This window comes from Barbatula barbatula, assembly GCF_947034865.1.
Source record: "Barbatula barbatula genome assembly, chromosome: 1".
Taxonomy (NCBI): Eukaryota; Metazoa; Chordata; class Actinopteri; order Cypriniformes; family Nemacheilidae; genus Barbatula; species Barbatula barbatula.
The window spans coordinates 6547767-6562106 of record NC_136766.1 but is presented as its reverse complement, the minus strand read 5'-3'; the positions used below and the strand labels follow the sequence as shown (position 1 = coordinate 6562106).

The 14340-nt window shown below is 39.8% G+C and overlaps 1 protein-coding gene across 2 annotated transcripts in view; it reads left to right on the top strand.

Moving 5' to 3' along the window:
* sbf2 (SET binding factor 2) overlaps positions 1-9829 on the top strand; it is a 99823-nt gene extending 89994 nt beyond the window's left edge. For both annotated transcript variants that reach the window (XM_079466909.1, XM_079466908.1), the window contains 9 exons: positions 1271-1456; positions 2947-3073; positions 4948-5075; positions 5732-5956; positions 7349-7456; positions 7534-7724; positions 7804-7891; positions 7969-8100; positions 8229-9829. In XM_079466909.1, coding sequence (XP_079323035.1) covers positions 1271-1456; positions 2947-3073; positions 4948-5075; positions 5732-5956; positions 7349-7456; positions 7534-7724; positions 7804-7891; positions 7969-8100; positions 8229-8327 — 1284 coding nt within the window. In that variant the 3' untranslated portion in view covers positions 8328-9829. The remainder of the gene's footprint in view (positions 1-1270; positions 1457-2946; positions 3074-4947; positions 5076-5731; positions 5957-7348; positions 7457-7533; positions 7725-7803; positions 7892-7968; positions 8101-8228) is intronic.
* The last annotated feature ends 4511 nt before the right edge of the window (positions 9830-14340 follow it).

Here is a 14340-nt window from a genome sequence, read left to right as displayed (position 1 = left end):
TTGCTTAACTAACGTTAACGTAAATTTTCTAGTCCACTAGGAAGGCGATGAAATTACTTCGTGTCAAACCTGCCAATAGTAAATTTAGAAAATATAAATTATTCATACCGCCCACTAAACGTAATTGTCTATTTTGTTTGTGAATCCATTAGCGAATTGTTTCAAAGGTTTTTTTTTGGACAAACAGGGGCAAGTCAATGTTTTGCTTAAAGTGATACTTCACCCAAAAATAAAAATTCTGTCATCATTTACTCACCTTCTAGTTCACCTTCTGTAAGTGTCTTTTCTGATGAATACAATCTGAATTTGGAAGAACGCTTATAACCCCCCATTGACGACCATAGTAGGAAAAAAATACTTTCTACGTTCTGTTGAACACAAAAGAAAACATTTAGAAGAATGTAGGGCAGCAAACAGTTCTGGAGCACTTATGACTACCATTGTATTTTTCCTACTATGGTAGTCAAACATCAGAACAAAGAAATGTATACAGATTTTGAACAACTCAAATGTGAGTAAATGATGACAGAATTTTCATTTTTGGGTGACTTTTATTGTTTTAAAAAAATATAATTTTATGAAAGAAATTATTATCATTTATTACATTTATTTTATTAGTAGTAGTATTAATAATTTTTATATTTGTATTTATGTATTCATTTTTAAAGAGAATGTTCACCCACAGATGTAAACCCTCTCTAGTTGTTCCGAACCTGTATACATTTCTTTGTTTTGTTAAACACATAGAAAGATATGTTGCGGTGCAACACGACAAACCCATTATCTGTGCGTTTACACCGCCAGTGACGCCAGTCTCTTGCTACGAGGTCGTTAGAGGGCGTTCCTAGCTTTAGTGCTCTAGAAACAGTAATAAACAAACCCCGTAGTATCCGATGAGAGACGGATGACATGACATGTGCTTCCCTGCTGTACTCCTATTGGTAGTCGCCCCCGAAAGTCACTCATCATTGAGAATGAGCCATTCTCAACTTTGTTGCGTCTCTAGACACGCCCACTTCCTGTCGCCAAAAGTCACTGTAGCTCCTGTTGCCAGAAGTAACAGAGTTTCCATTGAATTTAATGAGATTTTGAACATTTTGTTTGTCTTTTATTGCTCAACTTTCTTCAGCAACAGTCACATTATGATCCTTACACTTGACCCTTAATATTAGCCGAGTAGTATTGTAGTCCCCGGCAATAAATGCCTGCATTTGCCACATGGCATCTATTCATTGTCCTTCATGGAAATCTTCCTCTCCTCTTTTTCTAGGTGGTTTCTCTCGCCCAGCTTCTCAGTGATCCGTTTTACAGGACACTGGAAGGCTTTCAGATGCTCGTGGAGAAAGAGTGGCTGTCCTTCGGCCACAAATTCAGCCAACGCAGCAATCTGACCCCCAGCAGCCAGGGCAGCGGCTTCACCCCCCTTTTCCTCCAGTTTCTGGACTGCGTCCACCAGGCAAGTGTCCACCTTCTACATATCTTGCATATTATATATCTTCTACATAAACTATATATTAGGACAGCCACTGTGAAGTGTCCTGGTCTTTGAACAATCAACCTTCCACCAATATTTAGGCCCATCCCATTTCTACCCCTTACCCCTACACTTTCTCGATTCTCTTTTGGTTGGAGGGGTATAGCACATAGCCCTTCAAACGAAGATTTTTCAGGACCTCGCTTCAAACAAACGGGTATGACATTTTCCAACATGGCTGCTCATGAGAGTATAATGTAAGCCTTTATTTTGGCTTCAATAAGGATTTTCTTGTCTTGAATACTTGAGACGTTTATAAAAAGTTGCTTTATTTTGCTAACGTAACGCATAACTGATTGCACGGTAGTACCACATCAATTACAACTGCAAAAACGTAATTGTAGTCATGGTGGGGGAAGCAGAACGCGCTCCGAGCCTCCGACCAATGCGGTGAACAGACCAGGTTGTCTGTTCGCGATCTCCCTCCGATTCCCCGCCAGGATCCTTAGTGTCGGCGCATGAATTGACCAGTTGGGGTTATTTGGGTTTGGAAACAAAAAAGTTGTAGATTCGAGCCACAGTTGTCCATAAACCAGACACCTTCACCTCAGAGATGAATGTTCACATTTGATCAAGTGTGCCTGCTCCGTATCAACCAAATTCTCTCTCACACACATTGGACCGTTTCTGCTGGTAACTTCAGATCTCACACACACCCCTCTTTTGTTCCCACCATGTTTTGTCCATGAGCTCACAGCATTCCTGCAGCATCTAGCCAGCTAAAGAGGAGGAAGAGAAAGACTCAGCTGTCAGAACGCATGTACTCGCTTTCCTTTTGCAATCCCCATGGTTGGCAAGTCATTTAGACTCTCATTCGTCCCTTCTGCCCTTTAAAATGATCGTGCGCAGATGCCGATTTAACCTGCGGCCAGCGTCTTTCATGCTAGGGCCATCATCAGCATGTTTAGCGCAGCCGGTCAAACTGGAAAGAGGTTCCGTGAAGGTCGAGCTCTCCTGTATTAAAAGTGGAAGCATAGTTGTATCCCCACTAGAGATATGCGCTCCACTCCCATGCGCTCAAAAAACACATTGTGTGATGAAATCGAGGCATAGAATGTCTGAATGACCCAGCTGAGGAGGTCCGGCGATGTCACAGAGCTCAGAAATACAGCAAAAGCGTCTGAAAATAGAAGTGTCTCATGTTGGAGGCAGCTTTTGTTTTTGCCAGGAAGTCCAGGTGGCCGAGTTTGTGAGAATTTCTCGCTCTTGTATTGAGGTCCTGCTTGGCTGCACGTTATCACATCGCGTCTCTCCCTGTTGTTATTTTTGTGCTTTTCGAATTCCATTCAAAACCAATCATTTTCTGGGCCTTTAATAAATCTTTCCATTGTCCCGCTCACATTGTTTATTCCCTGCGGCTGAGATAAGGCCAGACAGCTCCTCTGATGTGAATGTTCTGATTCTCATTCCAGATTCATAACCAGCACACTCTCGAGTTTGAGTTTAATCAATACTATCTGAAGTTTCTGGCGTATCACTGCATCTCCAACCGCTTCAAGAACTTCCTGCTGGACTCTGACTATGAACGTCTGGAGCACGGTATGTATCTGCAACTTATCCTGGTGTCTTTTGAGAAGTACACGTTCCTCCCAGATACAGTTTTTGATTTTCTGTTTTACTGATGTAATTGTAAATGATTTTCAAAGAAACTTATTACAGTAGACAGGTGACCACCAATCCAAAATGTTTAACATTTATGCATTTGACAGATGCTTTTATAGACGGTTTCATTAGACCTAATAAAGCTAATTTCCAGTCTGTGTTTGGTTATCAGTATGGCTAGTAATATAACATTTTATTTTATTTTTATATTCATTTATATTAATTTTTTATTCTATATGAATGCTAATCAATTAAATTATTGATTTATGCAGAGGTCTACCGGGAGTTAAGTTTGTGCCACATAAAGTTTGTTTATGTTGTCACTGCTGAGTAGGGAGTAGGGAGCAAAAGTGATGTCCAACTTTGGAAAATTTATGTTGTCAATCTTTATTCAAATATATTATTAAAGATGTATTGCAATTCCAAGCAAACGTCAACCTTACCATAAAAAAAATATTTTTACAAAGGTTTTCACCATACTGATCGCTCAGATCAGGGTTGCCAAATCGGCATGACCACACTAGCCCAATCGCAAATCAAAACTAGGCCAATGACCTCATCCTTAAATCCAAAACTCAAACTTGGCAACCCTGCCTCAGATCTCGATATTTTGTGGTTTACATTTACGCATTTGGCAGATGCTTTTATCAAAAGCGACTTACATTGCATTATACTATACATTTTGTTTCAGACTACGTGCAATCCCCTGGGATTGAACCTATGACCTTGGCATTGCTAGCGCCAAGCTCTAAACACTGAGCCGCAGGAAAGCAGGTTTAAATAGCCACGTGAGGTCTTACTTATAGTTTTTAAAGCAGGTCACATCCATAACAGTCCATATTCCTTCTAAATGGGCACATGAAAATAAAACTATAATAATAATAATATGTTTTGTTCTATGAAGAGCCATACTTCTCCAATTTTGGGGTTTATTGCTGGTTTGTGCATTGTAATTCACAGAAGTCCTACAAAGTATGTTGTTTCTCAGTAACATGAATGCTTTTTTGTATATTTCCCTTTTTTGAAATAAATCTAAAAAATTTTTATGTCTAGACTAGAGGTTTATTATCGTGGTAATAAATATCGTGGGGTCAGTTGTGGCCTGGGGTTAGAGCGTTGGGCTTGTGATCAGAAGGTTGCCAGGTTCAAATATCACTGCCAGCAGGTCATGACTGAAGTGCTCTTGAGCAAGGCACCTTACCCCTGATTGCTCTTCAGTAATGTGTCACTGTATAAAACTACTTGTAAGTCGCTTTGGATAAAAGCGTCTGCCAAATGAATAAATGTAAATGTAAATACATTCTCTGAAAGTTTATATTCAAGTCTTGACCAAAACGTTCCATCCATAACACTGGGATTTCCCGTATGCTCACCTAGCCTATATTCCTTGATGTGCTGTAGTTTGGTAAATCATTTTGTCATATAAATACTTTTAAAGTACGTTTTTTATTAAACCTGATAAAGCATTACATTTATTCATTTGGCAGATGCTTTTATCCAAAGCGACTTACATTGCATTATACTATACTTTTGTTTCTGAGTATGTGCAATGCCTGGGATCAAACCCATGACATTGGCGTTGCTAACGCCATGCTCCAACCTCTGAGTTACAGGAAAGCTACGATTAAAGCAAATATTGTATCAAATATATACTGTATATGTCCCCCGAACATCACTTTTGGCCACTGACGTATGTATGTGTGTACCTAACGCTGCTTGTCTCCTCCGACTCATCGTGTGATATTCAGTTTCACACCTGATTGTATTACCTCCTGCATTAACAATCGCTTCTTTGTGTCTTCTCACCAAAGGCACATTGTTTGAGGATAAAGGAGACAAACAATCCAAAAAAGGAATCTGTATCTGGGAGTTTATCAACCGAATGCATCGCAGGACCCCTGTGTTCTTCAACTACCTGTACAGCCCATCAGAGACAGAGGTAAAGAGTTGGTGGTGAGGTATCAGACAGCTCCAATGGCTTTTACCCCGGTGCACTCTGTTGGGAGGGGATGTTGACTACAAGCCTCAAATATGTTGACGTCTTCTCCCAGATCACATTGACAGTGAGCCATAGTTTGCCACGATTGCTAAACAGCCTCGGTGACCTTATAAAGCCGTCTCGCTGCTTCTCAGTCAGGTTGGGAAGGTCTGGCAAAACAACGTTTGAATCGGCTGGGTTCTGTCGTAAAAGAAGCCTCTCCTCGGATGTCCGGTTTTATAATGAGACATGATGATTCTTGTGCAAGACACGTTGATGTATACTGCTCTCCAGACACATGGGGCTTAAAGCTTCAAATCCAGGTTGTGGGTTAAAGGAGGACAAGCTTGTGTTCTAACAGTGGGTCATCCCCTCATGTTCTTCTAATGAGGGGGAATCGGTGTAGTGTGAACCATATTGCGAGAGAAAAACATCTGATGAAGTTTAAGGAGAGCAAAGGGCCCTTAAGGACCCTGTTTACAACCGTAGACATTAGTCAGAAGGCAGAACATTGCAATCTCTTACTCTGTTAAATACGCAATCGAGAACTAGTGACGCCTTTACATGTGTATACTGTATGTGTGACAAATAAAAGACTGACCTTTCTGCTTTCATAGCCGGTGTTAAAGCCAATCATCTCCATGCCCAATCTGACCACATGGGAGTTCTTCACGGCAGAGACTCTGTCCACCGGCCCATCTTACGACTGGTGCATGATCTCCACGCGCTCAAAGAACACAGAAGAGTCCGACACCATCGCCACCACCAAGAGAAGAATCGTCTGGCCGTGTTATAGCAGCGTGAGCCGCGCTCAGCCAGACGTGATCACCAAACTGTTGGCTGTGAGTCCATACGACTTTATCCATTTTTAATTGCTGGCTGTGTCTGAAACCTTAAGCTGCCGTCAGTCTAAACAGGAAGTCACCTCCTATGGCTTCAGACAGGCAATGAAGACATCATAACATCGTATCTCATGTTAAAGTATAAATTCAGAGATTTAGATGATATATTATAAATATGAAATATTACATTACTATCATGTTTGTTTATCATCACAAATTGTGTCATAAGTTGATCAAAAGTTGTACATGTAAACTATATCCCATGTAAGCGATAGCCACTTCGGTAAGATAAAAGACCCACACATTATTTCTGCGATAACAACCGGCTGCCTGTACATCATCCAGCTTATTACACGGCTACTTACCACATGAGAAAAAATTGACATTAATTTTTTAATTTGAAATATTTCATTAGCTCATTTTTACCGAAGCCTGACCTTCCGTGAGGGAAAGGTGTCTTCAAATGTTCAAATGTCACTAACAAGAAATTTTGTTAAATCATATTTTTTTTAGTCAAGCCATATATTTTATTAAAAGACATATTTGAGAGGTCGTTATCTGGGAATAACGAACCTGCAAATGTCGCAACTGGCCAATCAGAATCAAGCATTCCAATGTGCGGTGTAATAATTATAAATAAAGTTACTAGTTAGCCTGCCGCTTCATTACGCATTTTGTAGGATTTCGACCAATCACCAAACTGCACAGGATTGTGGGATTTAAGAGGCACCTATGCTAAACCTATAAAGTATACTTTTACACAGACATTAGGTTTGGATGTGTCACATTGCCTTCCCGCAGAAAACAAGTTTAGTCAAGTGTGCGATTAGTATTATTTTAAACTATATATATATATATAAGAAAGTATACTTAAAGGGATAGTTCACCAAAAAACTGGACTGCATTATCACTTCAAACAAAAACAAATGCATTCTATCAACTAAAACAAATGTTAGTGTAAAAGCAGGCATCTCTAAAATCCCACAATTCTGTGCGGTTTGGTGATTGGTAGAAATCCTACAAAATGTGTAATGAAGTGGCAAATAGTAACTTTATTTATAAATGTCAATTTACGACCCAATTTGGGATGATAACTAAACATTGTAGTAACGTAATATTGAATATATTGTTTTATATATCATCTAAACCTCTGAACTTATATTTTAACACGAGATATGATGTTATGATGTCTTCAAAGCCTATCTGAAACCATAAAAGGTGACTTCCTGTTTACACTGACAGCAGCTTTAGGTTTCAGACACAACCTTTGCATTATTGAAGGTGAAAGAAAGCGCTGGTCATGAACTCCCCATACCCACAATCCCTGCTGCTGAGACTGGAAAGTTTGAAAAAGAGAGATTTCTGTAAAGATATGAATTGACGTGTTTGCAGGACATCGGGAGGCTGGAGGTGGAACTGGGACAGCCTTCAGATCCGTGGCACATCACTCTGGAGAAGGTGCGAGACAGCATCCAGGAAGACCTCAAACAGGAAGGCAATGTAAGTACCTCAATCTTATTTCTTCACAAATATAGCGTACTGCTTATTCCTGCTCCTTATCTAACCTCCTCTCTTAGCTGCGAAAGGGTCCGATATCCATCTCTGGCCCGGTCCACACTCCTAACCTGCAGGTTTATCATCGTCGCTCTATGTTACACCTACCCGACAGCGGCCTGGTAGAGGACGGCAGCCCCGCCGCAGTCAAGGGAGTGAATCACAGGGCAGCCACGCTTTACAATCAGTTTACCCCAAAGAATGAAGACAACAGGTAACCGTGACAGACGAACGCATTCACACCTCAGATCGTCTGGTGTTCTGTTTGACGTGCATCGTTTTCATCCGTATAGATCATTTGAGGGAATCCTGTACAAGCGAGGAGCATTACTTAAAGCTTGGAAAGCCCGGTGGTTTGTTTTGGACATAACCAAACATCAGGTATGTCATTCATTTACTCCTACGTGTTTCCATGTCATGGTGTTGTTTGCAGTTTTTAAATGACTCGTTCTCTCTAGTTGAGATATTATGAGACGGATGAGGACACAAACTGTCGGGGTTTCATAGATCTGGCAGAGGTGGAGTCTGTTTTGGTTGCGACACCAACCATAGGAGCCCCTAAACACGTCAGTGAAAAAGCTTTCTTTGATGTGAGTACTCCATCCTTCACTACGCAATGAAGTACACTGTAATGTCGACTATCCATTAGTACAACGCAATATTAGCACTAATGCTGTATATTTCTCAGGTTTATCTCATGACTTTTTTGTCCCTTCAGCTGAAGACCACTAAGCGGGTGTACAACTTCTGCGCAGCGGACCCTCAGAGCGCTCAACTGTGGATCGATAAGATCCAGAGCTGCATCTCGGATGCTTGAAGGCCTTTTCTCCACATCTCTCGCCGCAGGGAGATTCACTGTGCAATTTCGAGAACCATAGTAAAGCCTTCAGTGCCTGTCGTAAATCCAGAAGACCTCTGAGAGACGACTGCCATCCTGAGCTCAGGGTTAATGACTGGAAGTTTGTTAACGGGGGGAAATGACTCTTCTGAGGTCGGTTAAACAAACGCTACATGCAGGTGAGACGAAGCAATAGCACTAATCTTTAAACTCGGGGTTTAGAGGTGCGATCTGAAAAAACAAACTGTTGCTGCTGAGGACATGGAAAAGAAAGAAGCACCAAAACCTGATGAATACGTTTAGAAAGAAGCACAACGTTTAAAAGGCAAATCATTTGCACTTGATGATATGCACTCCCTACAAAGCAGATTTATAATGGCGTAAATATCTAGGCATTAGGTTTAACTACATATATAAAAGTCTTAAGAGCATTGACACTAATGCTCTAGTGTGCAAAGTATTTTTTCTATATTTGCGAAAACGTTTCTTCGGTATGAATGTTTTAACCGAGTTGTCGTCGCTGTTTTGTAAATTATTTTTTAATCATTACAAGAGTAACCGGTGTGTGCACGGAGAGTTTTGTAAATACCTGTTACATTATACTCTATTGAATACGTTTTTCTTACTTTTTAGTTTAACTTGAAATAAAAACACTCATATTTATACTTGTGATATTTGACGGACCAAGTAAAGCACTTCCTGTGTCGGATGGCTTTGTTATTTTATATGAAGGGAACAACAATATTTCGCCATTCTGTATGGGGTCTTTAGAGGGTCAAGCTTTTTTAACGTATTTGTTTTGTTGGTGTATCTGTAAAGTTTTAAGAAGCAAAACAAAAAAAAATCAGACAAGTTGTCTGTTACTGAAACTTTAAAAGATGTTACTGTATGTGACTGTACTTTGTGATCCCACTAATGTTGTTTGATTTGTTTACGGTTTTGCTTACATTTGGTTTTTCTTTCATGTTTTGCTTTTGAATTAAATTTTCTGAAATGTTATATTTTTGGCAGTGTACATGACTTTTATCAAGGCTAGTGCATTCAAGCTATACATTTTTATCAGTATGTGTGTTACCAGTTGATCTTTACATACTTCATTCTTACATTTCCAATAGAAAGACACAAAACCACTGAGACATGTCTCAAAAACCTTCTTCTGTATTTCTCAGAAGAAAGAGTCATACACAGGTTTTAAGTGATGTCAGGGTAAATAAATGATGACAGTTTTTATGGGGTGAACTTCTTTATATTTAAGCTATTGAAATTACCACATCCGCATTCGTACGGGATAAGTGATGCCTGTGATTCTACAAAAATGTATAAATATTAAATATTCTTAAATATATGCATGTATGTTCATGATTTTTTAAATACAAAATAATATGCACAGTACACAGACACATTTTTATTCTGGATGTGATTAATCCCGATTATACTATAGTAGTTGTCGATCAGAGTTAATAAAGTTTTGTTTTTAGTTTTACTGTAGTTTTACTAATATTTTTAATAAAAAAGTATTTGTAGTTTAAATTATTAGTTTTGTTACATGCTTTCATCATTTTATGATTAATATATATATTTTTTTTTAAGTTGTTATATAAAATTGATTCATTTGTATTTTATATTTGTTTATTAATATAATTGTAGTCAGGGGCGGACTGGCCATCTGGCGTATCGGGCGATTGGCCGGTGGGCCGCTATCGTTTAGGCCATTCAGACGAACATAATATAAATGCGAATGCACGCAACACGAATGCAAAATACGCCCGGTCGACATAATCAACCAAACGCGCACCATCCCCCCCTCGTCGACAGAAATGGTGGAGGGCCGATGTGGGCCAAAAAATCCAGGGTCGATTTCTCTTCCCAGTCCAGCCCTGATTGAAGTGCCTTAAACTTATTTCACTTTATTTCTGAGGCGAAATAAAAATAATCTCAATATTTGATTTCATTTTCAATAAACGTTTTCGTTTTAGTTAACTAAAATAACCTTGTTGTCTATAATGTAACTTCCTACAGGGCACCTGACAGACAAGAATCAAAAACGTACGAGTCACGACACAGGGCTACTAAAAGGAGTAATAAGAGGCAACCGAAATGTGTTTACACTGTAATCATAATAGCAGGAAACGCTATCACACGTTCATGGAATTGAATGGGACAACTTGCATAATGCATTTAAGTCCAAGCTGAAATTAGTTCTGCTGGTGTTTCAAGAATGAAGCCCGCAGAGCATTGATCCATGAGAGGAAACCGCTGCTCTCCAAAACAAAGCTGTTACTGTAAAAGACTAAAAGAATGCTTGGTGTCAACAACCCTGGTGTCAAATCGGACCTCAACAGACAAAAGTGTTAGTGTAGAGGCCTGAGCGCTTCAGCTGAGAACATCATCGGTAGATTACGCATATCATCTTATTGAGCATGATACTGAGCGTGATCGGACCGCAGCCAATCATCTGTAATACATATGCTCACAAACATGACAACATCATGGCTCTGGATGGTACGTCTCCTTCCTCTCGTGATGACACGTTTAGAGATCAGCATCACAGCCAAGTGTTCTCGCTTGCAGTAATGAGAGTAAATGAGGATAATAACAGGGCTGCAGGCGCCTTTGAGGCGAGACATGGCTGCGCCTCTGAAGCGAGTCTGCTCGACGGAAATAGCGGATGGGATTGAGAGTTGCGAGAGCAACGGGGACGTGCATTTGGGCTCGTGCTCCCCGCTGACTTGTATTGAGAGCAGGTGTTGGCCTGGATGAACATCTGGACATGGCCTCCTTACAATTCTCTCCAAATATAGATGCCTCCTGGAGGATTAGAGAGGGAATGAGCGGAAGAGGGAATCCCTCCAGAATGTCTGGAATGGGACAAATGGGATATCTGGAGGACTTCACGGTCAAATGGTCCTTCGAGTGAATCTGTTAGATGTTTCTATGAGGGCCAAAATAAGGTCTGTATTTAGGAATTTTTTTAAATGACATTAGGGTGCTATATACAGTAAAAGAATGCTTTTTTTTTTACAATGTTCATGTTATCATGAGTGATCATTGATTATTCATTGTTCAAATTCGGTTGTCTGAAATATTTCAGATTCTCATTGGCAACGGGCAAACAGAGCAGATGTTCGGGCCTACGCTAGACGAGTGCTTGAGGACTGGGAAATCGGCAATGTTAACAATGCAAGTGTGAAAAGAGCATGAAGAATGGGGATCACATGTAGGCCGCATGCAGAATGCGCTGGTATGAGGAACACATCTGTCCTAAAGATATGTCACCATCATGCCGCTTCCTGTTATCACAATCAATAGCATAAAAAATGGACATTCTCAACCCACAGCACTGCACAGTTTGCATGTCTTCTCTCGCCTAACACCTGATTCAACTTATCAGTTCATTAACAAACTGCAAGATCTGAATCGGCTCTCAAACATCCTAACATCAAGCAAAGCACCTGTATGTGATTTTGAAGTTAACCTGAATCGGTGTTTAACTCTGCAGGAGACTGGCCCTCCAGGAGAAGCATTGGACACATGTCTTCGACATTGGGAAAGCATTAGTCTCTATTCCAAGATGATACCATTTTTTATTCATTACATTTACCTTTACATTTTACATTTATTCATTTTTGGCAGACGCTTTTTTATAGCATTTAAAAAAGCGTAAAAAAACATTTATATAGCGCTTTACAGCCAAGGGGGGAATTTCCTCAACCACCACCAATGTGCAACATCCACCTGGATGATGCGACGCCATCCACAAAGCCAATAAGTACATATGGGGATGATTAGGAGGCCATGATGTATAGAGGCGAATGGGCGAATGTGATCTGGACGCCGGGGTTACACCCCTGCTCTTATTCGAAGGACAGCCTGGGAGTTTTAATGACCACGGAGAGTCAGGACCTCTGTTTAACGTCTCAGCCGAACGACGGTGCTTTTTTACAGTATAGTGTAAGCATTAGGACCCACACAGACCACAGGGTGAGCCTCCCCTGCTGGCCTCACTAACACCTCAGTTATTGAACTGGAAAGACACTTTAATATTGTTTATTTATCTCCCGTTTAAAAAATATTTTAAATCTTTTAAAGATTGGGATTATTTGTGATGGCTTTCCCATGCCATTATTTTAAGCATTATTAAAATGGAGGCTGCACAAAAATCACAACAAAGTGCAGTTTTTTAAATGAAAGGAAAATTAATTTCACATTCCTTTGGAGAAAAAGCATTACTCCTTAAATCTCTCTTTAACAAACAAAAATCTGAGCCTACAGAACTAATATTGTTCAACTGGCTCAGTTGAGGTTTCATAATTGTATAACTTTCATAATGTTTTTCAACAGGTGTTTGTGAAATTTACAAAACTTAAACAGAGCTTTTTGAAAATTTTACTTGCAACAAATCAACATAAAATGCAGCCAGAAGAACCATTTCTTTCTTAGCTGTAAATAGTCTAAAGAACCTTTTTCGACCACTAAGAACCTTTGATGCCACAAAGGTTCTGCAAATGTTAAAAGTTCTTAATAAAACAACCACACATATCCAGAATGAACACATTTTAGAAATGTTTCTTTTTAAGAGTGTATGCATATTGTGACATTTTGATCGTTTCATGGATACATTGTTGCAAGACATGACAGAATGGTAATATAGATCCAAACTTATCTTCCAGTAGACCTCTGCAAAAAACCGCTGAGTAGTTTTAATAAAATGTAATACAATTAATATACAATAACATATTTACATACATTTATTTTAATATCAATTTAAAATAAAATGAATGGGTATATTATAACCAAACACAGACCAGAAACTTCAGGCCAGGTGCTTACGTCTGATGAAACATCTATAGTTCTATCATAACCCAATTAATTTATCAACCGTTGAGCAAGACCCAAAGGTTATTTCAAAATGCCACGAGGATCTCATTCTATCTGAGCTGTTCGAGCAGACGGTTGTCTTCTACTGCCCCGCTTTCTCCCATTCATCTGTGAAGCCTCACGTGTTGACATCCTTAAGCAGCATTGTTGTTGACTATAACATCCACCTTTATAGAGAACGTGAAGCTGACATCACGCCCTATGTTGCAGTGGAGCCGCCATCTTTGGAGGTTAATACTCCACTGTTATTATTGTTTTGATATGTACCGTTACTTGTTCTGTTTGATATATGGAGAGATCGAAGGTGAAAGAACCACGGGCTTTTCCTGAACAACTCTGCATAATGCCATTGCAGTTATTAACACAGCAAGACCGACTACCATAGTTATATTTACAATAAAAACAAAACACTGCATTGAACGCACTAGCAGCCAACCCTCCAAGACGGCGCAACATTCAACATGGCGTAACGTCGATTAACAAGCTCTATACCAAGACGAGCAGAAAACAATGAGGTCATCAAATGAACATAATAACAGGCATTTGCCAAAAAATCATGAATCCACTTTACGCAACCGACCAAAAGAAAAAAGCCAACACGTGAAGTTGACTTCTCACGTGTCTGTCGTTTATTTGTATGCTTTTTATTACATTCGTTGCCTCTATTAGTCACCATCACGTTTTTGAGAGGAAAATTCAATATTTAGGGAAAACGAAAAGTACCGCTGGGACACAACTGGGAATCAGACTGATTCTTGATTATTGATGAAGACAGAGCCTAGAGGTATATCATTTACATGACAGCCGGTCGTACAAACAAACAAAAAGCAGCCATTGATTTAGTTGCAATGGTTTTGATTTTGGATGTCAGTGAGCATCACTTAAAGAAGCATTCAAAGATCTTTCAGCTTGTAATGGCAATGAGCGCAACATGCCTGTTATCCATACCATCTCTGGCCCTGAACTGTTGCCCTCAAATTGAACTGTTCCCTCCTCACCAATGCAGTCCTTAGCGTGCCTAAGATATCAAAGCTCCAGCATCAAGCGTTTGTTTTATTAAAGCCCGCAGATGATCATCTCAGATAATGCTGCGATCTCTGCATGCAGCACGTAA